Below are 26100 nucleotides of genomic sequence, written 5' to 3'. Positions count from 1 at the left end.
TTAAATGTTCTTTAATGCATTTCCACAAACTCATTCTTACATAGGACGGAAGGCTGTAGCTGTAGCGCTGTGTAAAAGACCTGTTCTTCCTCATTGCCAAAGGGTAGCAAAGTGGAAAATAAACACATCATTATTAGGTAGGACATAGGGGATGAAGGCATTACTGTCTTTTTCAAGAAATCTGAAATCCCAACAAAAACAGATTTCTTCCTCAAATCTTGTTAGCATTTGATGAATTCAGCAGTTTGACAGTTGTGAAAGACCATGGCTCAAGTTGCACATCATGCCTTTGCTATGTGAAATGTTCCAAGCCCAACAGACTGTAATTAAATCTGTACAGTGCATGAAAAATATCAAAAGATCAGTAAAGAAAAGAGCACACCTTTATGGCTTAAGACCATGTAAATGTCATTTCAAGTTATATAACAGCTCACAACTATCCTTGTGATTGTAGCAACACTTAGTATCATACATTTTGCATAGGAATTAGGAGTAAATTATATTTAGTTTCACCACTAATCAGGCACTCTGTTAATACAGTAGCTTGTTATAAATGTTGTGCACTTAAAGCTCATTTTATTTACATTCTGCTGTAATTTTGGTAAATAAGAAAACTTCTGCATCATGCACATTTAAATCATCACTCATAAGAGTTACCGGGATTAGATGGCTTCAAAATCTCCACTGGCTGCTCAGTTGTTTCAAACAAATCACTTCACTTACAGAGTTTAGAGCATTTTAGGGTAACCGTTTAGCTTGCAGTGGTAAACAACTTTCACATCAATGGCCACTTCTTTACTACCTGTGTGGGGTGACCAGGTTATGCTCCCAGGTCGTCATAGTTAGAGTGGACACCCATTAGCTCAGCAGAACTGAAATAAATAAAAGCCAGCACCTCTTAAGATATAGTATGTAATTAAAATCATCTTCATGCTGTTAACATATCAAATGTTGCCATTGTTTTATATTTCTGTCAGCCTTCAGTTTTAAGTTAATTACTTGAGGTTTGTTATTAATTGTACCACCATAATTGCTCGAAATGCATATGAGAAACTTTCCAAAAAATGTTTGTCTCAAACCAAGAAAGTTTTATCTAGTTGCATAAGGAAGATATACAGCGTTTGAGACTCCTTTGTAGCATACGCGCAATGTTGATCTGAGTGACCAACTCATACTGTGATTAGGAATGATTCTGCTATAGGCACTATAAGCTCAAATCTACAATAATATGCTCAAAAACCATTGATTTGCCCTTTAAGCTGGAAGAGAAGATGAAATTCCTCCGGTCAGTGGTCACGACTGTGAATGACCGAGGTGACTGCACATAAATATCCTTGAACTTGTGGAAGGTTTTAGTCTCCACATCCCAGAGGTAGATCTGTGTGAAAGAGTAATCGCTGCCAAGAGCAAGATAGTGTCTGTCTGTGAAGGTGAAAGGTTGGAGGATCATCGCTCCTCGAGAGGGCAGAGCCTGCACCTCAGTGAACTGCTTATTGGTCCATTTGAGGACTTTGGAGTCACCGATGTAGCATGTCAAGGCCAGATACAACTCATCTTCCTCCCGAAAAGCTTTGACTGCCACCACGTCGTCGACATTTGGGATTTCACTGTGAAGTATGAACTTCAGGGTGCTTTTGTTCCACAGGAAGATGACAGGTGACTGAGACCGACTGGCTAAGATGAGGTAGCACTTCCCATCCACTTCGACAAACTCAGCATCTGTGTCACGAAACCACTCATGGAGAAACTGGTAGGAGTAAAAACCTGTTTCGTTGCGGTCAGGTTGGTTGGTCCACTTGTACAGCGTTGACAGTCCTGCCTTGGAGCTGTCCACAATCACAAAATACCAATCGCTATCTATTTGGAAGACCTCAATGTCATTTGGCTTTGAGATGTTGAAGACCTCAATAGTTTGAAACTTGGTGAACTTGTTCTGTTGATCATCAAACTTGTAAATGTGGGAGCCGCCAAAGAGCTGGGTGACAATTATCAAGACATGGTTGTCAATCAGGACCGACTTGCATCCAACAACAGACTTCCCTGTAGGGGAAAAAATTTGTCAGTGGTAATACAACACAGAAAATGACATTAGAGTGGATTATTAACTCACATTAAATCAATAATCTCATTTATTTTTATATAAAAGAAAGGCTAATTACAAATTTACCGTTAAGGATAATGCTGGCAATCAAAGAACCCAACAAAAGACCAAAGTCAACAATGTGTAAATCTGTTGTTATAGGGGATTAAGTTGTATCATGGCAGGAAAACTTGTCTGTAGCACCAATTCATTGTTGGTTTGGGCCTTTGATGGGATTTATGGACAATGGAAGAATACAGAATATCACCTGCTTTATCTGTTGAAAAAAAGATTTAGGGTGGGTTTGTCAAACCTGTGATATTATCAAATTTTCTGAAGTTCATTTCAATGTGATCCCACTCCATGACCACACAGCTGTTGGAGTTCGGGGCAGCCATCGCCACGTAGATGTCCTCTTTAAAGGAGAATATGTCTGCTGACATGGACTGAATAGGAATGGACTGATGACGCACAAAGTCTGTGAGATGCAGACAAAAACAACCACTGTTAGTCTGCTGACAAAGTGAAATAGTGGACAGTCAGGACCTCACTGCTTCAGTTACATTTTTCATGCTGGGCTGGGTAAACCTTTCAATCTCAATTTCTATCAACATGTCATTTTTAAAGTTCACATTTGGAGAGAACAAAACTTGTAGATAATAAACTAATAAATTTATAAATAAATGTTTAATAAAAATATAGTAATATTAAGCATGAACTGGCATTCTGTTGTTTCTTTACTTATAATCTGATGAGGCAATATAACTGAGAAATAGGAAATTATGTAATAGCTACACCACAATATTTTGGTAAACATTTTCAAATAGTTGAGACTAAAAAAAAGGTATTATAATTTGTTCCATATTTGCCCTTTATGTATTTTTGATTATATATTTATGTGTGTGTATGTGTGAGTATTTGTGTATATATATGTATGTGTATGTAAAAATGTCAGCAGGCCTGGAGCCTGTTTGTTTTAGTCCAGAATGGTGCATGGTGGGTTCCTGTTTAATTATTCAACAGTTAATTGATTTCTTCTGTCTTTCTTTTACGACATGTTTAGCCGTGCCCGAGATTATTCCTAAATGCCTTTGATGGTGCACTCGTCATTTTACCCGTGGAGATGCACTCGCCCGGTGGAATAGGAAGGTCACTGAGCCGCTTGCCCTTCATGTCACTGGGCCCTGCGCAGAAGACATCTGATACCGTAGCGTTCGTGTTTTTCAGCCATGTCATCAGCCACTTGTTTTCACAACTGCACTGGAAAGAGTTGCCTCGTAGGTCCCTGACACAGAGAGGCAGAGAGAGAGAGTCATTAACATTTACAAAATCAGTTTGGACACATTTACTGGAAGAAACGCTAAAATATGCAAAATGTCTTTTATTGATAAGAGCAGAAGATTGAGAAAGATTGACAAAGGCTCAAGACAGTTCGGTGAGTGATTTAAGGTGTGACCCAACAAAGTGAAGCTCAAATTTATACATATTACATGACAGCCAAAATTAATTATGATGATCCAGATGATAGTGCTGCACAAAAAAACCTTCCATCTACAAAATATGAACTGTACTGAGTGACTGTTTGACATGTCTGTGAAAAATTTTACCTACGGTTTATGTGATAAACACTTTTGGCAGAACACACAGAACCAAGCAACAGTATTGAGGTGGACAGAAGAAACAAACTTAATACTTTTGCTGTCCATTTCATTCTTGTGGGATTTAATGCAGCCAATCACAAAGCACAGCATGAGTCAGCTTCACTTTACAGCACAGTATGGAAAAAGAACACACACACACACACACACACACTGCTGACACCACAACTGCTTACTCACAGTTCTAACAACGAATCCAAGTCAAAAAAGAGATCTCTTGGCAGAAACCTCATCTGGTTATTGGCCAGGGAGCTAAACCAAAGGCACAGCACAAAAAAAACACACACTTCTGTCATTTCTATGTTGTAACATTAGTTCACCGCTGAAATAGTTAGATGCCAGTACTGCAGGTGCTGCCCACTGTGAGCTTTAAGTGTATATCTCTTTTCTGATTGGTGGAGAGAATGATAACAGACTTACAGGTGAGTCAAATCTCGTAGACCACGAAAGGCATTTTTGGTGAGAGTGTCGATCTTGTTTCCTTCAATGAACCTGTTCAATGAATAATAAAACTGTAGTTTATCACCATGGACCAGCAGAAGAAGTAAATGATCACGTTGTGTAATGTCATAAATGTTTATTCGTCTGTAGATACTGGGAAGACAAACGTCTTTGTGTATGTGTCTTGTTATTTTTCTTATTGGTGGGGGTGCTGGGGCAGTTTGGACAGTTTTGGTCATGAGCAGATTGGTATTGATGATGCTTTGAGTAATTAAAGTGATGGTCTGCAGTTGTATTTGCAGCATGATGTAACAAATTTCTTTAACATAATTATTAATCATGTGGTATATTCAAGTTTGCTGTTATGTATATGAGAGTGACTGTAGGCTCTGCATGCAAAACTGCAAAAAATATATATGGCAAATACAAAATACATGATGTCATTTGGTCAGTTTCAGTAAGAAAGCAGTATGTCTGCTGAATAATACTCACAAATATTCTAGATGTGGAAGACCAGAGAAAGCATCATCTTTGATTGTGGTCAAAGAATTTGCATTTAGAAGTCTGTAAAGAAAAAACAAATAAAAAAATGTAAAAACTACATCTTACTATGACAGACAGAAGAAATAAAAAGTTTGTATAATTGACAATCCATCTACTGTCTTTTGTTCATGTATGTTTAGTTGTCTACAACACCAGCTAAGCTCTTAAATGTTAATCACTATTCACCAGTTAATCAATGCACTTACAACAGCTGAAGAGAAGGCATTAGTGAAAACATCCCCTCTGTAATTTCAGCAATAGATCCATTTACCATACTCCTGTTGGAAGAAGCACATACAAAATCATCAGTCAAACTCAGGGTTGGGTCATCACAACACTCTGTACCAGACACACCAAGTGCCAACTCTGCAGGGAGGCACAGGGCAGCAAGTAAATGGACTCCCTGAATGCAGCACTGATTGTCTTTTGCCACATTGAAGAAACAATCCTACTTTGTCTGAAGAAATAGGATTTGTTACTCACAGTGAGTTGATCTCATTCGGTATGGTCCGTGGGACTTGTGAAGCACCGACGCAGATGATCGTCTCCTTGGAGCAGGAGCATCCTGAAGGACATTTAAAATTCCTTTTGGATTCAACTGCTCCAGAAATATAAAGAAGCGCAAACCCGGCGAGTAGCCACTGTTGAGTAGATGTCATTCTGCTTCTTCAACATTAATAAACAGTAAAAAAATAAATAAATGAGAGCTAGGTCAGTGCTAGCAGCAGCTTATGTTATCCGCCTGGGCGACATCAAAATGCAGCACTATAGTGGAAAAGCCCTGACACAGGCTGATACGGCTACAGCGGCGCCCTGGAAGACTGCTGCGGCTTCGCGCCGTGCTAGAAAAAAAACAAAAACGCCGTCTCGTCACTAAAAGCAATGGTAGCTATTGTAGGGAGGGCACTAAAATGAACCTGCGTATGTATTTAATCATTATTTAAATTAATATTATAACAAGTCATTTTTAAACTGGATATATCAGTGAACCACAACGATACTAAAATACAAATATGGCATGAATAAAGTAATTAGTCCAGCACCATGGAGAATGGTAAGAGTTGTTAAGTGCAAGTTGGCCATGTACAACTTAGCTCATATCCTGCATGATACAGTAATGTGACTTCATCAGTAGAAAGACCCAAAGAAGAGAAATCCAGATCACATCGTAACTCCAAAGCTGAACAGCTGGTCTTTTTTCTAAAGATGTCAATAATGATGAATGAAAACACACTGTGTACATCAGGCCCAAAAAGTCAAATAGGCAGAGAATCTAGTTGGAGTGGTCATTCTGCTATCCAATAAATAGACGTATTTATAATGGTACATTAAGGTACCATTACTGTAACATGAGCACAACACCACTAAACAGACTTAATGGTAATAGTACAGTAACAACGATTATTACAGAATATGGTATGGTAATATAATAATATATTTTATATAAAATATTTGATTTAAACTTTGGTGCCATCCAATGTATCAAGGATCATGTTGAACTTTTAACTCTTACAAAGGCAATAACATTTTCTAATGAGGCCTCAGTTACTTGTCCATAACTGATGTATTCATTATCTAGAAAATAGAAAAGTATTTTCCTCTGTCTATTTGAAAAAAGCACTAGAGTGGACCAAAGCACAGAGTCGTGTAGTGGTCTGTGTGCTGTTGTTACATGAGTGTACCACCAGAGGGAAGCTGCTGATCACCAACCCCGAGTCTTCCTCTGAACAAGTTACAGTTGTGGTGACAAAGGGAAAAGTATGATGTGTGTTTTAAGTTTTTCTGTCCTAATTTTCATATCTTAAAGCTGCTGTCTGAGTTTTTATGTGATTATAACTGCTGTTTAAATTATCTTGGCAACTTTCGGTTTTGTTTATAGAATTTTATCCCATCTCATTCTTGTGTCTCCCCAGGCTGGAGTTAAAGTTATACATTTCCTACACACAAATCTTACACAAAGGAGCTTTAAAATGTGTAATTTGGGAAAAGTAGATATGGAAAAATTAGATCACCCTACAGTGTGCTAATGTTCCTTTTGTTCATTTGTCTTTTACTTTTCAACAATTACACATAAATTACACAACTGATTTCTAATTAAACACAATAAACTATACAGAATGTATAATAAAAGCATGACATCAATGAGAAAAATATTACAAACAAGTGTGTTTCTTCAGAGGTGTGCACATTAATAAAACATACAAAATGGACACTTTTTCTTATACTTGTCATAATTTATTTCAATTTTCACTTTTTAAATTACAATAGAAACAACTGTAAAAACATGATGAACTGGGAGTCATGAAACAAGTAATTACACACTCAATGTAGTAAATTCATGAAATTAAAGTATTAAAAAAATGATAAAATAATAATTAAATAGGATAAAGAATATCACAAAGACATTGAAGAACTTCTGTGCCACAATAAAAGTGCGATTTTTGTTTACATTTTTATTTAGAATAAAATGGTTGAGGATATACATTACATTATTTACATATATTTGGCACTTTTGGGCAAAATTACTTTAAGTTACATTTTCCCCACTCATGCACAGGGGCAGTTTGGGGTTTAATGTCTGTTTAGTGGTTTGTTATTTGTGCTGGTCACATAGAGTCTGATCTGCTTGCTAGTTCATAACTTTTACAGTTACAAACTGTTTCACTTGATTCTTTGTGTGTGACAAAGGTCAGCAAATCACAGTTTATGGTCATATGTCTATGAAATTAACTTCTCCAATACATTTACTCTATATTAAATGGAACGTAGTATCATTATTCATAGAAAGAAGCAGTCACACAACAATAGGGTTGTTAGTTATGGCAGCAGGCCCTAACAAGGTGCTGACCTTTGCTGGAGGACCAGTAGTCTATGAGCATGAGTGAAACCAAATACCCATTGCCAGAAGGGAGCAACCGTACATGTCTGCCATTGCTGGCATAATTCATGACAGCTCTGCATCTAGCATTGCTGTTTTTAGGCTAGAGTATCCCTGAAACACTCAGGACACGTGCAAGCTGAAACCAGATGACGCTACAGCAAACACCATTTCTTTCTAGACAACCATAAAGATGTAATTAAGGCTCTGGAAACACCTTTTCACTTATTTCACTATGAAATGCAAATATATCTGCAAGATCCGTTTGCCTTTAACAAACATGAACAGATGTCTGTCACTTGTGACCGTTGACACAGTGAATGACATTTTATTACATTTTGCTCATGTCTTGGATGTCTGTACAACTTTATTAACGCAATAAAATTTCCTTTTTTATTTTGCCTAGTCACAAATCAAAATGAAGCATCTAACAGTGGTGAGAGGGAACTTCAAAACAGCTTGTACAAAAATAATCACTGTTAAACAGCTGAAACACTGAAAGTGTATTTGTCACTAAACATACCTCCTCCTGTGGACACCCAGGAGCAGAGACTGCTGTATAAACAGATAATGAATGACAATATAGTAAAACACTTTTGTAATAATATAAAATATGTCCTTATTGGAGAAGTTCTAACTGTTCAAAATACTGTAGACTACATATATGAACATTTTAAATGTGTTAATTTATATCTGCTTATAACTACATTATATTGTCTTATAAACCATTTATTAAATGTTTATATTCTGTTCTTAAATGCTGAATAGAGGGACTTAAAGTGAAGTGTTACTGATTGCTTTTGTATCAAACAAAGCAAGGCTCCCACACACACACACACACACAGAAATATCAAGATAAATGAATTTCAATAACTGCCATCTGTGGTCTATTTTCCTTGTAGATTTACACTTGTAAAACAGACTACGCAGAGCTGAACATAACACTACTGTAACTGAAACGATGACATGTAAAATACACACTTTGTATTTTACACACCAAGAAGTTAAATAAGCAGTGATTCTGCAGAATAACGTCAGTTTAAGGAGTTGGCGTGTGGTTATTGTGCAAGCCATCAAACAGATTCAATTGGTAACAGGTTACATTAAGGTATACTACAACTGTAAACTATAATCAGACCTAATGGTAATGACACAGTAATAATAACCATATTAACACTCCAGGTATTTTATGAAAATGTGTAGGATTCAGTTTTTATTTAAACTTTGGTGCCATCTGATGTATCAAGGCTGATGTTGACCTTTTAACTCTCATAAAGTAAATTGAGACCATTTTCTAATGAGGCATCCTCTATAAAGAGTTTGGTAGCAGCTAATGACTTTATTGATAGTTACCTATTGATGCTATTAATACAGCAACATTTGGGTTGCAATGTTGTAAGAAAGGCTTTTTGATGATGTTAATATATTTGGTTATAATGAATAATAATAATAATAATAATAATAATTATAATAATAATTATAATAATAATAATAATAATAATGATAATAAATGTTTGTGATGTTTTAATAAACAAAGGTGTTTTTTTACTTTCCAATAAGACATCAGTTCTGTGGTTGTTAATGGTTACAATTCATTAAGATTTTTTTTTTTTTTTACGATAATCTTCCAAGTCGGCATTTGTAAATATTAGAAAGTTTTTATTAAATGAATTTTGTTCCAGATGATCTGCAATGAATGATCAACTGATAATGGCTTATCAATGATCTATCAAGTATTAATTAAAAATTAATGAAGCAGTTTATTACATCTTATAAGCCTTTTATAATGGGAGTCTTATTAGAAAGTGTTACTAGTAAATTAACTATAATCTTTAGAATATATATAATCTAATCTATATAATCTGTATAAAACAAGACTCTCTATTCAAACACCCTCCACTGTGTTTATTCCAGCTTTCAAAACTGCTACATGTTATCTTTGATTTAGAAACTGTCACTTGTGTGTTCATGTTAGTGAGTCAGTTTAAAAGGTCAGATATCGATGCAAATTTCTGAGGTTTGACTGGGCTATAACTGACTTGACAAAACAATATGGCGGCTTTTCCTGTATCGTAAAAATACACTTCTTAGGCTTCATTTTGACATAAATACCTCAATAAATGTGTCGCTTCATCACATCTGTGATATTTATAAATTCACCAGTAAAAGTGATTAAATACTCACAGTGATCAGTTATCCTTCTTAACAGAATTGTCATTATCGGTGGTTTAGGGTGACGCTCTAATCCCTTACATCTACTGAACTAGCTCACATACGACACTTTCAAATCCAAAGACAACCTTTTACCCTTTGAACCATGAAACCCTTGAGGGCTGGGAGGTGGGGGGTGGAGGTAACCTGGAGAAGTGCAGTGTCTGGCTGCTGGTGACTGCCTCACAGCAGGTGTTCAAGCTCTCAAACTTCTCCAGTTCCCAGTCAGAAGCTGCAGAAGGCGCAGAGGTCAGTGTCACAAACTCACTGTCACTGCTAGAAGGCACGACCTCACAAAAAACAAACATATCCTGATATTGTACAAATAATGAATCAGTCTGTGCTCAGTATTATCGATGCAATTTATGTTTCAAGGCAAAATCTTGTATTTCAAATAAAATTAAAATTTTCTTTAATATAATAATGCAGTAAAATAGAATTAACCCTGTAATACAGTTTCATTTTTAGTATATTACTATTAATTGTAACCATGGAAGCTCTACTTTTACTTCAGCAAACCGCTGGTAATGACTGGAAAACCTCAACTGTGAGATCCTGTTTTGGACATTCAACTAATTTTGCATTAAATCAACAACAGGCTATCTTATTAATAAACAATAATAATAATAATAATAATATGTATTTAAATGAATTTCGAGTATGGAGTCTGGGATGTGCCACATGAGTCTGAATGAATCTTAACTTTTAAAATAAAATAATTAACAGTGATGGAAGAAGCAGATATACTGTTACATTCAAATATTTTAAGTACAAAAGCATTAGCATCAAAATACACTTAAAGTATCAAAATTAAGTAGGTTCTTATTATGCAGAATTGCCCCTTTCAGAATAGAGTATTTAATTGGATAATAATTATTGATGCTCTAATTTACATCACTTTAAAGTTGAAACTGTTCATTTTATTGACTTTATATATACTCCTGGCTTGTGAATATCCCCTGGGCATTAATAAAGCAGTATATATATGCAATATATCAAACGTGATGAAGGAATAAATATAATTAATAAATGTAAGTAAGAAAAAGTAAAAACCTACATCTTTCCCAGGAGCATACACAGGCCCTGGGTTAATCAAACACTTTAATGTCAGCTCTGTGAATGTCCGACCACGCAGCAACTCTTAGTGTAAAATCAAAACTTGTTAACACTGGGAGTAGGTACACATTGTGTATTGATTCTCAGCAGTGACTTCTCTGTATCAACATCTGATGTTTGAGGGTGAGCGCGAGGGTTGAAAAGGTCTTCACTTAGACTGTCGGTGGCTTTGATTAATGGTGCCCATGATTTAACACCTGCTGTTTTTTAATGTAGCCACTGTAAGAAACTGATCTCAACGTGCTTGTGTGAGTGGTGTCCCCATTTTAAATAGCTACCTAAATTTATCAGCTTTGTGGAGGTCACTTCAACCTGTGTACGTTCATGGTTTGGCAGAGAAAGAGAAAATGAAAACTTTAACAGCTGAGTCTTTGAGGAAATACATGCCACATGTGCAATGTTTTTTCACACAGGATTTTCTCATCAGGACTGTCACAGCACAGCTACAGTGGTATTTGTACAATAACTGCATGACATCCATAAAAGTAACTTTAATTCAATTCATTTTATCACTTGTTCGAACACTTCACTAGGAGGATTTACTAGTAGAAAAGATTCTATGGTATTAAAGTACTGTTATGCAGTTTAATTATAGGTATAATTTGATGATGTGAAATCCAACCTTGAGTCATGACCTTTAGTAGTTTACTGTTGCTTGTCTTTGCTTGGCAGTAGAGACACTGACAGGCTTCATCTATTAGATATTAAACACTTCAAAAACAGTGGTGAGAGCAGTACTTTTACTAAGTAAATTTACTAATACACTAATGTAAAAATACTTGTTACAAGTAAAAGTCCAGCATTAAACTCATACTTAAATGAAAAGGGCAGAAAAGAGATATTATGTACACATGGGGGACAAATTAAAGGAAAACCCTGAATAAATGAGTGGAGAAACATAATGAATGCAGATGCTTCCACACATGTGCACTGCATGGGACAATTAAGCAGTAAACATCAGGCCATGCTCTGTGGCTAGTAAAAAAAAAAAAAATGCTGAGCATGCCCAGCTGATTCTGATTCTGGTTGATTGTCACATTGCAGGAGCTTCAGTCACAAAGACTGCTCAACTGACTAGTGTTTCAATAGGAACAGTGACTGAAGTGACATCTGCATTTAGATCTATGGGAAAGTAAATAGGGTTGGACATTGTGGTCGACAGCACACATATGGTGATGATGGAGCATTAAGCGGTATGTAAGATGAAATAGAAGAGCAACTCTTCCTCAGGTGACTGAGAATGTCAATGCAGGACCTGATCAGACTGTGTCAGCAACAAAAGTCCATCAACAGTTACATGGAGAGGGATGTTATAGTAGGTTTGCAGTGCATAAACTCTTCATTAGAAAGATGAATGCACATGAGTTCACATGAGTTCAGTTATGCTGAAAGCATAGGGACTTATCTACAGAGATGTGGAAAAACATGATAGGGTCAGATGAGTCATCCTCCACCATATTCTCAACAAGTGGGTGAGTGCATCTGTGGCGTACATCAAAAAAACGGTACAAGCCTGAACGTTTCACCCCTGCAGTGAGGGGATCTGGTGGCTCTGCTATGCTGATATTTTACTGGCATGGTTTGGGTCCACTTGTCCACTTAGAGTGAAGGGTCACTGCAAATCAATACAAAGTTGTTCTGAGAGATCACCTTTATCCTACGATGAGATGAAACTTTTCTATCCTGATGGGAGTGGTCTCAGTCAGTCAGTGCATGAGCACTTTTACAGTTGTAGCTGGTTGAAGTGGAGCAAGTTTTAACTCCTTTATATGCAGTTCAGTATTTTGGTCCAGTGGTTCCCAACCTAGGTGTCGGGCCTCCTTTTCGGACTTCTCTAATCTTTGTTTTTTTTATTTATGAAATACTGGATAATTTAACCTCGTTAGGCCTGGAACAGTCATTTAGAGGGGAAATGTCTTGTCGGTGGAACAGCTAACAACTCATAGACATCTGAAACATGACGATGGGCCCTGACTATTCACTTTTGTAAGGGACAACACACCAAAAAGGTCACAAACCACTGATTGAATTGCAACAATGTGTTTCATTTCATAAGATTATCATATTTTTCTAAGTCTTAATCCATAAAGTGACTAGTAACTACAGCTGTCAAATTAATGTAGTGTAGTTAAAAGTACAAGATTTCTCCCTCTGAAAAGTGGAGCAAAGTATAAAGTAACAAACACTCAATCTCAAACTTGTGTTTAAGTAGAGCACTTGAGTAAATATACTTGTTTCCACCCCTGCTGAGAAAAAGATTTCTAAGAGGTTAGACCACATTAATGACACTGAGGGTAAAAGTGGGATTAAAGGGTGACAAAGGGTTTATACTGGTGGCCTCTGTCCTTGATATTGCTGTCAGTGTGCCCTCCACATGGAGCAACTGTTGGCCCAACCCCTCCCTGCTGCATACCACCAATCTGGGGCCATGTCCAGAAGCAACACTTGTGTTTTCAACACTTGTACAGAGCTCCAAAAATGGAATCATTATTACGCAAAAACAGCCTAATTCATCATTGTTCCTGATATCAAACATCCTTTTCTCAATATACTTTTATCCAACTTTCAACAAACCCCACATTGGCCCAGTGGTCAGACACTGAGCACATGAGCTCTGGACAGAAAAGACTGACACAAATCTCACGCTACATCCGCAGATGAATGGAAGAACTTATAGTAAATTATTTCAGCTGAGTGGCACCAGCTGGTGGTGAATATTTCTCTCCACCGAGGGCAGACAGCTGTTTCAACGGGTGGGCAGAACGCTAGTGCATTCTTCTTTCCACAAATACTATTAGTGCCAATACTGTAAGTGTCGCTTCTTTTTTTTTTTCTTGACATTGTATTGTATTTTTGTTTCTCTCCTGTGAGAACAACCAGTCCGTGGATGATACATTTATTATTCCAAGAAAATAAAATTCATAACTCGATATGAACTCACAGTACTTACAGTAATTAGACAACAATCTTTAAAAGCTGATGGCTGTTAGGTATAACCTTTGTCCAACATTTATCAGTTTTTTGAATAATAATAATAAACTAAAGTCAGTGATTTTATTTTTATCCACAAAACTGGGGCTGGTTTTTATCTAAACAGAAATACCGTCTGTTATTACTACATATTTATCTGAATACAACTCTAAAATGAACTAGAGTGTACAACAGCCATATAATCATTCTAACTTTAACATACACTATCTCAGGCATTAAGGTGCTAAATGTAAATGAACTAAAAACAAATGAACTCATTAACTCTTTATATTTATATAATATATTAAGACAAACAGTTGTTGTCAGTAGGGAGCCTCACACTTGAATTTAATCCTTCTCCATAAAGATAGAGACAAAGTGCTTCACAATTAAAGCCACTGAATATCCAACAGCCACTGTTATTTGAGTGAAAAAGTCATTTTAATGGATTCTAGCGGTCCAGCAGAGGAGCTGTTCTCCCAGGAAAGGTGCTGAATCTTGGCACTTTTTATTAGTTACTTTCATTAGACCACCTAGCTTCTCTTTGAGCAAACAAAAAAAAAAACTTTGAAAATGTTGCACAAAGTATAAGACAGCCTCTCTACATCACAGAGAAATCGTCAGGGGATTTTCTTTGGGACTCCCCCCATTTCTCTCTCTCTACTTCTCTCCCTCTCTCTCTCTCCCTCTCTCGCTCACCCACTCACCCCCCTCGCTCTCCGTCCTCCTGTGGCTCCAGCCTGCAGAGTTTTCCCGTCCTGTGTCAGGATAACATCGTAAACGAGGACCACCTGACGGTAAGACCGGACTAAATGGAAGCAGCGGAGGAAACTCTCACTTACCTAGATGACACCGGACTTCACAGGAAGCTGCTCCCAGAGGACAAAGATAAGGACAACACGGACAGTAGAGGCCAGGCCACCGAGACAAAAAGCGAGGAGTCCAACTATGTGGATCTGGACATGAAACCGGACGGGGCAAGAACAGTGAAGGTTACTTTCACTGGCGAGGGGAACCAGCTCTCCGTTATCAAATACGACAGCTCCAAGCAGGGGACGGAGGACAAGCGGGCCTCCGTCTCCGCGCCTGTCTCGGGTGAGCCTCCACTGGAAACTCTGACCAAACTTCCCAACACTGATCCGGGCTCAGAGAATGACAAGCTGCTCCAGACCGAGCTCGACCCGAGTGACTGCAGCGAGCATGTGTGCAGTGAGAGTGATGAGCTCCAGTACACGGACATGTATCTGAACAGCAAAACGGAGTCTGATGACGGGGTGCTGTCCGACCACTGCGGTTCCGACACCGTGGAGGACGAGTCTCACTATATCACCACGCACGAAATCCAGTTGACCGAGCTCGACCACGACGTAGATTACGACCTGGGGCGAGGGACCTGTTGGGATTTTGAAGACGACAACCTGGTCTACTCCTTTGTGGATTACGCCTCTTTTGAGAGCGATGAAACGCAGGAGGGGACTTTGATACTGGAGGGCAGGAGCCAGGCGAAAGTGCAGTCTAATCTTGGTGGAGCAGTTGTCAGCACCGAGCAGGAGGAGGACAGTGATCTTTGTGACTCAGACAAATGCGCCAGTTCAGATGAGAGCGTGTGCAAAAACCAAATTTGCGGGGACGAAAATACGGGGAAAATCCATCTATCAATAAAAACCTCCTCCAGAGCGGTGAACGAGCCGGTCGGTATCCTTGACAACAGCACCTGTAGTTACACGAAACATTTTGGAGACAGGAGCCACTTCTCTTTTGTGAGCTCTGGCGCCAGAGCGGGGCCCTCGGGCGATAGAGCCCAATATTTCATCCCTGCTCCGGGCCGTCAGCACCTTGCAACCAAACTGAGACGGAAAGATATTAATGAGTATTCCAGCGGAGCGTCCAGCTCCATCAGTGAGCTAGATGACGCTGATAAAGAGGTGCGTAATTTAACCGCCAAGTCTTTCCGGAGCTTGGCATGTCCATACTTCGATGCCATTAATCTTAGCACCTCTAGCGAGTCCTCTATGTCGGAATATGGGCTAAATAAGTGGTCAGCCTATGTGGACTGGAATTATGGAAACATATCGCGGGGAAGAGAGCGGAGCGTAATTGCGCACAAGACTTCGAGCGCAAGACTGGAAATGAATAAGACTGTGGAAAGTAAGAGGCATGGTAAGTCCGCGTTGAACAAGAGAACAACTTCTCAACAGTCTTCCTCTTCGAGCAAAAAGGTCGAACTGAAAGATCCAGTTCAGCAAAAGCAGCGTGGAGTGACGCTGAATTTCCGCTGCAACGTCGAAGCACCCGAAGGAACCAGGCGTCCAAAATGCTCCAAGAACACACGATCCAACGAGGTTACTGGGAGATCAGGAAGTGAGATGCAATCTCATCAGACAGACAGCATGGGGGACACACACAAAAGGGCAATTTTTGCATCAAGTCTGTTGAAAAATGTGATTTCCAAAAAGATGCAGTTTGAACAGGAGCGCAAAATGGAAAGGGGTGAACTTTGTGACACATACCCAGCACTCTCCCCAGATAGAGGTCTGGGAAGAGGCTTGCAAAGACAAACCTCAGAATCAGGGTCAGGATTCACTGTTAATTCTGCTGATGACCAACACCTGGAGGGCAGCAGACCCAGTTCTTATGAGCCGGCAGAGGAGCAGAAAAGCAACAAAGCACCAGATGACTCAGAAAAGGGACAACATGAGCCTCCAAAAGCAGCGCTCAGCCACAGCCAGAGTAGTGCATTTAATTCATTGAAAGTAGATGAGCCAGAACCTGTAAAGGAGGCTGAGCCCACAGCTGCAAGTGACGCACAGACTACAGCAAAGGAAGATTTAGACACCAGCAGCATGCTGACAAAACTGGTTTTTGTTCCGAGCTGCCGTCTTCTTTCAAAAGAGAAGGATTTTACAGAAGACTTAGCAAGCCAAACACCTGTCACAGACACACCTGCTGTCCCACAGAAGAGTGAAAAAGAGTTCAAAACAGGCAATAATGGAAAAATAATAGAGAAAGAAGAAAACGAGAAGGGGGGGAAAACACCTGAGATAAAAATATGCCTGAGAAGTGTGAAAGAAAATAAAGGCTGTACACTGAATATTGCCAACCTGTTAACCCCTAAAATAAGTTACAACACTGTTAACACATTCAGGGCAGCAGGTGATGCTAAATACCACATTTTATCTGCAACAGATAAAATCCCCAACTTCACAGTTAGAGACATAAGAGACACCAAATGCCAAAAACACCAAAAGTTTCAAACACCAATATATCATGTCAGGGATGTGCGTAAATTAGTAAAAAGCTCATACCTGGGTAATAGTGACAGTAAATGTTCCACAGCAGCTGAAAAACCTGAGGAAAAGGCCAAAAAAGAGCCGGTTAAACATGTATTACCATCTCCCATCGTGATTAAATGCCACTCTGTTAAAACAAATGTAAAATCACAGAAACAAGAAGAGGAAGGTGTCCCATCTGAAACATCCCAAAGTGAAAATGCACCACCACACTGTATGACTAGCATGGTGCCACCTATTGTATCCAAACAGCTACACCCTGACCAATCAGAAACCCAACCAAACACTGAAACCAAGCTGACAAAACAGAGGCAGGACAAGTTCACAGGTGAGACAGTCGATAGGAGAAATGAGCCTACTGTACCAAAACAAGCTGCGTTAGAGAAGCTTAAAGCTGCAGTCAAAACAATGGAGCAGCTTTATGTTTTTGATAGAAATGAATGGAAGCGTAAAACTCAAGCTCCTCAACCCATCAGAGACAGCCACGTGCTTTCACTTATTGCCAGGGAGGAGCAGGGAGCAGAGGAGCTGGAGACAGCAAACACTGACAGGATTCCACGGTCTCTGATAAATAGCACAGAAACAGGCAGACCACAGGAAGGGAAAGGTACTGTGAATATCGTACATGTCCCGTATAACGATGACACTTTTAAAACACAATCACAGCAAAGTAAAACATTTAGTAACAGAAGTGTCCTTCATTTTGGCAACAGCAGTAAGGCTCATGTCAGCATTAGTTCAGTTAGTAACTCTGTTCTACAAAGCCCTGCGCTGCAAACACCATCGACTATGAAAAGCTCCAAGACACCGGTGACTCCACTGTCAGTGAAAATAGAGCCTCCGAAACACGGCCAGGTGGAGCAGGGAAAGGTCAAAATCAGTGCCAGTAATCCCACTGTCACACAGGGCTGCTCAGACTCGGAGAACTATTTAACCATACCAGGCCTGGGGTACACAAACGAAATCAAACTGCTGAATCGAGAGCCTGTGTCGAAGGGGAATTCAAATGTCAGTCAAGCCCACACAAGTGACAGCAAGATGCCTGAGCAGAAAAGGTCTCCGTTAATCCTGGAGTACCCGGCTACAAGCATCTACCATCACTCAGCAGCAGCAGCAACAACAAGGCCACAAACCCAACAGCAGGTGTTGTGCTTCTCTCCCACTGTGTCACCTACCTCTCCTACTGGAGAGACAGTCCCACAAACCCAGCGCAAGATGCTTTTGGACCCCACCACAGGACACTATTACCTGGTCGACACTCCCTTACAGGCCACCACTAAGCGACTGTTTGACCCTGAGACAGGCCAGTATTTGGATGTGCCCATGCCACATTCACCTGTGGCACCCATCGCCCCTGTTCCTCCAGTGCCTCTCTCTTTGTCCCCGCTGACACTGAGCCCTGGAGCGTACGCCCCCACCTACATGATCTACCCAAGCTTCATCCCCTCACCCACCCTCCCAGCTCAGGCGGTGTTTCCACAGTCTCCATGCCACGCTGAGGATGCAGGTGGAGACAAGGTAAAAAATGCCAAAAGCCCAAGGCTGGAAAGTAAGACAACAGGTGCAGAGAGTGCATATTACAGTGCAACAGGCGAGGCTCCGCATCTACCTGTGAGTTTGGGACATGTGACCAGCAGAGGAAGTGCAGCAAGCTCCGAGAGGAAGCCGGTTATCAGCATCACGACACAACAAGGTCCAAGAATCATCGCCCCGCCTTCCTTTGACGGAACAACAATGAGTTTTGTAGTGGAGCATCGGTGACCAAGAAAATATCTCATCATACATGTAAGCTTGCACAAATCCCACATTTTGAGTGACAGTTGTTGTGTGAATGATGGACACACCCCTAAATCCATTTTTACATCAACAGGTACAGTGGATTAAGGGTTATTCCCTCTTCTATACTGATTGTGTGGATCTGTTCATCAATATGTTAAATGTTGCAGACGAGTACACTGTCAATTGTTATATATTCACTGAAACCTAATGGTGCATTTGTGTGCATTAATAACTGTTGTATATGCCATTGTAATGCACGTTTGCGGTTCAGTTGTTATGCAAGTCTTGCACTGAGGGATGGCAAGAGTACTTGAATAGCATTGAACCTTGCTCAAGTATGAATAAGTGTAGTTCTATCAAAAACTACCAAAAAGTAAAAAATAGTTTCATTTGCATGTAACATTGAATGAAATGACTATTAGACAGCACAAATGTTTGTTTCACTCTCTAAAAATGCACCTTTCAAGTAAAAAGCCAGAGAGACGGCGCGCCCCGGTAGCTCACCAGGTAGAGCGCGTACCATGTGCAAAGGCTGAGTCCTTACTGCAGCGGCCCAGGTTCAATTCAGGCCGTCATTCCCTCTCTCTACCCTGACTTTCCTGTCTCTCTCAACTATTGCTATAAAATAAAGCAGAAATGCCAAAAAATAATATTAAAAAAAAAAAAAAAAAAAAGCCAGAGGCTTGCACCTGTGTAAAGCTACTGAGCTTACTTACTAGCTTTTTTTTTTTTTCTTAATTTTTGTGTTGTAAATGTGTAGCAGAAGTCCAACTCGGCTGCTGCAGAAGTGGCATGTCAGTGTTAATAGACATGCAGTAGCTTCATGACAGGCAACCTGACTCCACTGAGCTGCGGCTGGGCTTGCTGGGAGATTGCTGGGAGATTGCAGCTCACAGCAAGTCCCTTTTCTCTGCATTACACACCGTCGGGCTATTTTGATAGTGAGACGAGTTTGTTTACATGGTTTATTCTCAGGGCTGGAAGGTGTCACAGGAAACTATTCCAGTCAGTGACACCTTGCTTGGAGTTATTCTTAATCAGTGTTATAAAATGCTTTAATTACTCAGATAACATTACAGCTCTTTAATGTGTTCGTTCCTTGTTCATGACATTTCGTGAAACTCTCTCCCTGCTAAATGAGTTGGAACAGGCCTGCTTATTATACTGACATGAAATCCTCAGTCAAGAGTTGACGTACTAAAAAATATTAAAACATGGAAAGTGTACTGTAGCTACTGTCATTTTTCATAATACATTTTTAACAAGTGACAGCAGAGATTGTACTATAATTGCTTTTTAACAAAATAGGTGTGGAACATGTTCATAAGTTTGTCATAGGCTACTTAAAAAAACATTTACAGGAAAAAACAACCTAATTACACAGTTTAAAATGGTCAGTTCACAAAAAATAAAAAAATAAAAAATTTTCAACTTACACTTAGCACTCAGCTCAATGTTGTCAGACTTGGCTCAACTTTTAAGCTGCAATTTGTGAGCATCAACTGTACTTCAGCTTAAAGCTTACATTTTATCATGCCTCATGTTTTTTTGACCACATCTCTACCATGCTATGCTGACTGAACCAGTATAAGAAAAGTCGGCATAAACCTTTTAAGTATACACATTTTAGCCTGGTTCTCACAGGTGTTTTCACTTATTGCTGATTAGACCTCTGCTCAGCTTGAAGTTGGGTTGGCTGTAAGTCCGTGTTGTAATTGTGGTTGTAAAGGTTGTGCTGATCTAACGGGTGAAAAACTGCAAAACTGAGGCAGATCTCAATCAAGCATAATCTAAACATGCCCTGTATGTAACATAGTTACACCATTCAGTCATCTGCCATTTTGTTTTCTGGTGACTTTGACTTCCAAGTTAAACTTCATAGAAGTTGTTCATGGCAGACAGTTTGACATGCCATAGCAGGAAAAGCACAGGTGCAACTAATAACATTAATGAGGGCGCTGCTCCATTAAAGTGTCCCACTAATAACGGGGCACAGCATGCACAATAACAGGGCTTCTCTATTCCCCACTGCTTTACTTTTGGTCTAAAAGAGTAGATTTAAGTGTAAGGATTTCAAAATACCAGTAATGTATTTTCCAGTTATCAATTTGATGCGGTTGTTTAGCGACCACTTCGAGACCAGGCAGTAGGAGATCATTGCAGAAACCCACTCTGCTGGTGAGATGAAGTCATAAATGAGTTTCCCAAAATGGGCAAGCAAGCAAGGAGAATGAAGAAGTATAAAAAGAATATAGAAAGAAATACCAAAAGGCTGACAGAGAGAGAAAACTTCCCTTGCTCTTTGCATTGGTACAAGTTGCAGCCAACTCTTCATCAAATCCAAATTTAATTCTCAGTTTCTCATACACTTACAGATACACACTTACAACTAGTCACAGTCGATTCTCAGCTAATGTGTCAGAGCAATAATACAACTGCATGAGCATGAGGGATTCATGTCAGCTGGGTGTGTGGCAGGCAGGGGCCTAGCATGGGGTTGAGTAGTGGTGTGAAGGGGAACACAGGGTGTGAGTGTGTGTGTGTGTGTGTGTGTGTGTGTGTGTGTGTGTGTGTGTGTGAGTTAGTGTGTGTGTGTGTGTGTGTGTGTGTGTGTGTGTGTGCGTGTGTGTGTGTGTGTGTAGCTGCTGGTTGTGGGGGTGTTTGGGGCGGAGGGACGTGGGGGCATCGCTGGGATAGTGATGCAGGAGGAAAAGGTCAGGCAATGTAAAGTATTTGTTGTGCTGATGCAGGGAGAGGACAGCTGCTCGGAGAGATCAGATGCTGCTGCAGCTCCAGCTTGGAAGCGAGTCTGTGGGGCTGAGATGGGGTCAACTTTTTATAGCCCCCTCCCCCTCTGCTTTTTCCTAAACGGGGAGAAGGAGGTGGACAGCTCTGCCGACCTCCAGCACTCCTACATAAACAAATCGAGCAGTGTGCCCCCCGGCAGTGGTTCACAACCAGGAACTGCAAACTGAAAAATCACTGCATTACAGTGGCTTATATGTCACAACTGGACAAAAATGAATAATATTTAAATTAAATTAATTTTTCCTCTCAAAATTCACTGTGTTTACATTGCATTTATCTAACTTGAACACTTGTTTTATTTCTTCTTTATCACCTTTAGACATCTCCCTTGAAGAATCTTCATTCACCGTAAGTGCAGTTTTCACCCATCACTCCACCCTGTGCTCCCCCGGACAACTTCCAACAATAACAATTTCTACCCCCACTCCGTTGTGTTGTTTATCCTTGCAGCAGACATTACTGTATTCTCTATGCATTGCAGCACTTTGTAGGGTAAACGCATTCGGCCACATCCTCTGGCTAATGCTCTGCCATGTTGCTATATGAATCAGCTTTGTAATACTTTCCATTCAGCTGCTGCCATGAACACTTATCTCTGTTGAAATGCTGTTTGGGCCCTACACCATGTCTATTCAAAAGGAAACAAGGCAGGTCTTCTATTACAGTTGAGTGCTACTCATCATCCATTTTATTACTGAGTTTAATGTTAACATGTCTTTAAAGCAACTCTATGTAACTTTTGAAAAGAAAAAAAAACATTTTCCTTTTACCAATGAAAAGTTCAACTCATAAGCAATGATGTGCAACCTTGCTAAAATCAGAACACTCAGGGGATTAGCTGCTACAATCCGTCTTGACATGGTACAGCAGGGACTAACTGACATTACCGAGTCAATTTGCTGACTTTATCACTCTAGTTTAGTTACTGTTAAAATATGTTTTAGGATGTCACAGATAACCCTTTCAGAGGTTTTATCAGATGGTAAAACGAGAGGGAAACACAACATACTATACCTCACCATGAGAGGTTACCAGTTGGCTTTGTTGCCAGTTTATCCCAATGTGACACTGCAACAAAAGCTCCCTTGCAGCCCAGAAAGCATCGATAATAGACCCAGGTTAACCTGGGTACATGTTCAAAGCCTCTATTGCAAATGTGACATCTTTGGCAAGCAAAGAACCCACTGGTAGGCACCGGGGGTAAAGGATGCCGTCAAGCAAGCACATCAGCAGTAATGCGGATGCTGCACCAGACTGTTGTGGTGAAGAGAAAGCCGAGTCTGAAGGTAAAGCTCTCAAGCTTTCCTCATGACTGAGGAAGGAGCTTACCTTGCTTAGCCTGTCAACATGATCCTGGATTGGCAGCATCTTGGAGTCCTGTATCCAGTTCTCATAATAAATCCATGGTCCTGAGTAAGGTTGCTAATAGTGATGTTTTTAAGCAAGTGACTCAAGGTCAGGGTCACAGTGGCTAAATGGTTACATAGTCTTACTTAAATTCACGCAATAAGATAATTAATTACAGTAAATAAAACCTATGATGTATATTTTACACAGTTTTCTGAGGACAGGGACCATATGTCTGCACTGAATTAAAAGAATTACGGATAATGTTGAATCACTCCATCTTTTCTCTCACAGTAACAGTCAGAAGAGCAATTAAAATTACTGTATTTCAAAATATCATATTTTAGAGATGTCCCAAGTAAATATTAATCAAATTCTATATATCTGACATTCATGTGTCTCAAATTATTACTCTCTACACTACACTATTTTTTCACATTCACAATAACATTTTCTTGTCTTTCAGGACTTAGTGGCTCATGTTCTACTTCTAAATGTATCCTGTGTCATGACTCACAAAATGCTCCTAATACCTATACACAACTGATGCGCTGTATGAAGTGGTGTATGCTAAATTTTTAAAAGCACGCTCCTTGTATGTTACAGTGAGAAGAACAGAGAAACACACCAGGTGTGTTGCTCAGATGTAGCAGAGCTGGGACTATGGTTTAACAGTGTACTTAGGTCACTAAGTAGTGTTGGGCCTAATGAGTCAGAGCCAGCTCAGACAATTAGGGGATAACTTCCTCTAATGGTGTTGGTTTATTTTACACTTTTGTGTAATGAGATAGGAGTTAGTGCATGTGCGTCTGAATGTGTTCGTGTTTGTGGCAGAGTTATGTATGGCATTTCGGCATTCTGTGAGCGTACAACAAGGAGTCATGTTACTTTGATGTAGACAGGAGCGTACAGACTGTATGTGTTGGGTGTGTCTTTACACTTTACACACAGCAATACCATTTTCTCTTGTTTAACCCCCTTGACCTCTTTCACTTAAATGTGTATAAAGTGAGGTTTTCATGAAAATTATCCATGAACTGATAACATGCAGACAATATTTGAAGATTTACAGATCTGTCCTGTTTCCTTTTGAATATGCAATGGGGTATCATAGTTTATTGTGCTTTACTTGACTCAGATATACCAGCATCCTATGTAGAAATAATGCAAATGATAGATTGCTGTTTTTAGCATGTTTCAAAACTAAACACATTTTAAAAAGGTATTTGGAGCTGCTGGTCAGTCTATGTACCTTCATTCTGTAAAATACATGTTATTATGCCTCTGTGACAACAGACTGTATAAAAAAATTGCCCTATGAGTTGATTTCATTATAAGTGATATGACTTCATGCAGTGATTTGGAAGACTTGTTGTTGACATTGCAGTAGATTGGACATGGTTTGCTCTTTAGAGCAACTTGATGTTGCAACATTTAATGCATTTTGAGGTGAAATGTAACTTAAATTTGTACATTTAATGGTCACATTGTCATTCTTAATAATAGTATTTTCATTATTATTATAAATTAATTTGCCCCTCAAGCAGGAGAGAGCAGTGCAAGTAAAAAAGTTATTTATTTAAAAATTATAAGATCTGTTTTGTAAAAATTACTTTTAATAAATTTTAAAAAACTCCATAAATTTTGCCAAGAATCCAAAGAATAAAGCAACCAAAGCAATTTTTTTTTTAGTATGAACAAGTCAAAATTGAGAGATGTGACAGTCTACCTCCTGTCATAGAGTTTTAAAAGTGTGTGCTTGAATAGCAAGTTGCCCAAAGGTGGAAGATAAGAAACATATTTTACTAATTTCAGAGAATTTATTTTAGCACATTAACATATAATTTTTCAAACCCTGTGAAAAATAACTAAATCAAAAATATATTTTAATTTGTTAACTCCAATAAACCAGCTATTCTAATGTTGTCATAAACATACAACTCACAAAAATCTTTCTCTCGGTTATTATTCGTTTCTTGTATGACCTTTATCTGTGAATAATAATGTACTTAATGCACTTGGATTGTCACTATTTTGTCGCCAGCACTGACAGCAATGAATGGCTGTAAACCTTGGTGATAGCAGGAGCACTATGTCGACTTATTGTAAAGTGAAACATTTTTAATAGTTTCTGATGAATTTTGCCCAAAGATGCACTGTAACATAGATAATATCATGTGTTTTAAAACATTCTTCCAGATGTCCTCCAACAAACATGCTCACTTTGAAGTTAAATATGGGAAACTGACTGTATTGAAGCTTGCTTTTGTCTAAAAAAAAAAGGGTTAAGTGAAGGTGAGATGGTTTGAGATAAGTGAATGTGAATGTTCAAAGCAAAAGGGTGCGTATTTGAATGAAATGTCTCATTGGCTATACAGTCATAAAGTTGCATTGTAGGCTATATGTTTTATGCCTGATGTCAACTGTGTTGCGTGTCTGCCCCCGAAAACGACAAAGGTCAGGATGACAGCAGAGAGGTACCTTGAAAGGAGAAGTAAGTGCTGTGTTTGCACTTACACACTTGAAAGCAAAATGATAAATGAGTGGAATGTAGACTGACAAGCCTACATATGTTTGCAATAAATTCAAAATGCAAGCTACTGAACATGTTTGTGTCTATATGAATTTAAATCACTTTAAAGTCGTGTCTTAGTGAAACACTTGCTGCTGGTTCTTAAAAAAATGTTTTTATTAAATGTATTAATGGTTTATAACTGATCTTTGAAGCATTAAGCATTAATCATTAATAAAGCTATTTATAGTTGCAACTTCTTAATCCTTTACAAATGGTGATTTATTGGAAAGTAGTACCAAAAATATAAATATAATATAAAGATAAAATTCTGGCTGCAGTGACCAATACTTTTAAAAGGATATTTAAAAAAAAAAATGTTCACGTGTCTATCCCTCACTACTCATTCACAGGCTGATATTCCTACTCAAACATTTTTGTATATTTTGATTATTTGAGAGACTGTT

General features: G+C 39.1%; 2 protein-coding genes across 2 annotated transcripts; one reads left to right on the top strand and one right to left on the bottom strand.

The window, feature by feature from the left end:
- Positions 1–5: 5 nt before the first annotated feature.
- LOC111664003 (leucine-rich repeat LGI family member 2-like) lies at positions 6–6008 on the bottom strand. Its single transcript, XM_023418433.2, has 8 exons — positions 5206–6008; positions 4929–5000; positions 4672–4743; positions 4159–4230; positions 3919–3990; positions 3196–3365; positions 2394–2558; positions 6–2040 (listed from the first exon to the last, which is right to left on the bottom strand). Exons 1-8 carry the CDS (start codon positions 5379–5381, stop codon positions 1205–1207), a joined length of 1635 nt encoding a protein of 544 aa, XP_023274201.1. The 5' UTR covers positions 5382–6008; the 3' UTR covers positions 6–1204.
- An 8614-nt stretch (positions 6009–14622) lies between these two features.
- Positions 14623–25721, top strand: LOC111664032 (uncharacterized protein C4orf54-like). The gene is made up of 2 exons (XM_023418472.2): positions 14623–18972; positions 22094–25721. The coding sequence occupies exon 1, from the start codon at positions 14710–14712 to the stop codon at positions 18946–18948; it is 4239 nt and encodes a 1412-aa protein (XP_023274240.1). The 5' UTR covers positions 14623–14709; the 3' UTR covers positions 18949–18972; positions 22094–25721.
- Positions 25722–26100: the final 379 nt, after the last annotated feature.

This window comes from Seriola lalandi, unplaced genomic scaffold (assembly GCF_002814215.2).
Source record: "Seriola lalandi dorsalis isolate HSWRI2012SDOR001 ecotype SW California unplaced genomic scaffold, Sedor1 jcf7180002054582, whole genome shotgun sequence".
In the NCBI taxonomy this organism is placed as follows: domain Eukaryota; kingdom Metazoa; phylum Chordata; class Actinopteri; order Carangiformes; family Carangidae; genus Seriola; species Seriola lalandi.
The sequence above is the reverse complement of the archived record's forward strand: the minus strand, read 5'-3'. Positions and strand labels throughout refer to the sequence as shown.

Bases quoted from the DNA above. Each gene is read 5' to 3' on its own strand.
- LOC111664032 (XM_023418472.2), top strand. From the start codon at position 14,710: ATGGAAGCAGCGGAGGAAACTCTCACTTACCTAGATGACACCGGACTT.
- LOC111664003 (XM_023418433.2), bottom strand. From the start codon at position 5,381: ATGACATCTACTCAACAGTGGCTACTCGCCGGGTTTGCGCTTCTTTAT. The intron at 3,991-4,158 runs GTAAGTCTGTTA...CCTTTGGTTTAG, and splicing joins CTACGAGATTTGACTCACCT to CTCCCTGGCCAATAACCAGA. The intron at 3,366-3,918 runs GTGAGTAAGCAG...TCTCTGTGTCAG, and splicing joins TTGGATTCGTTGTTAGAACT to GGACCTACGAGGCAACTCTT.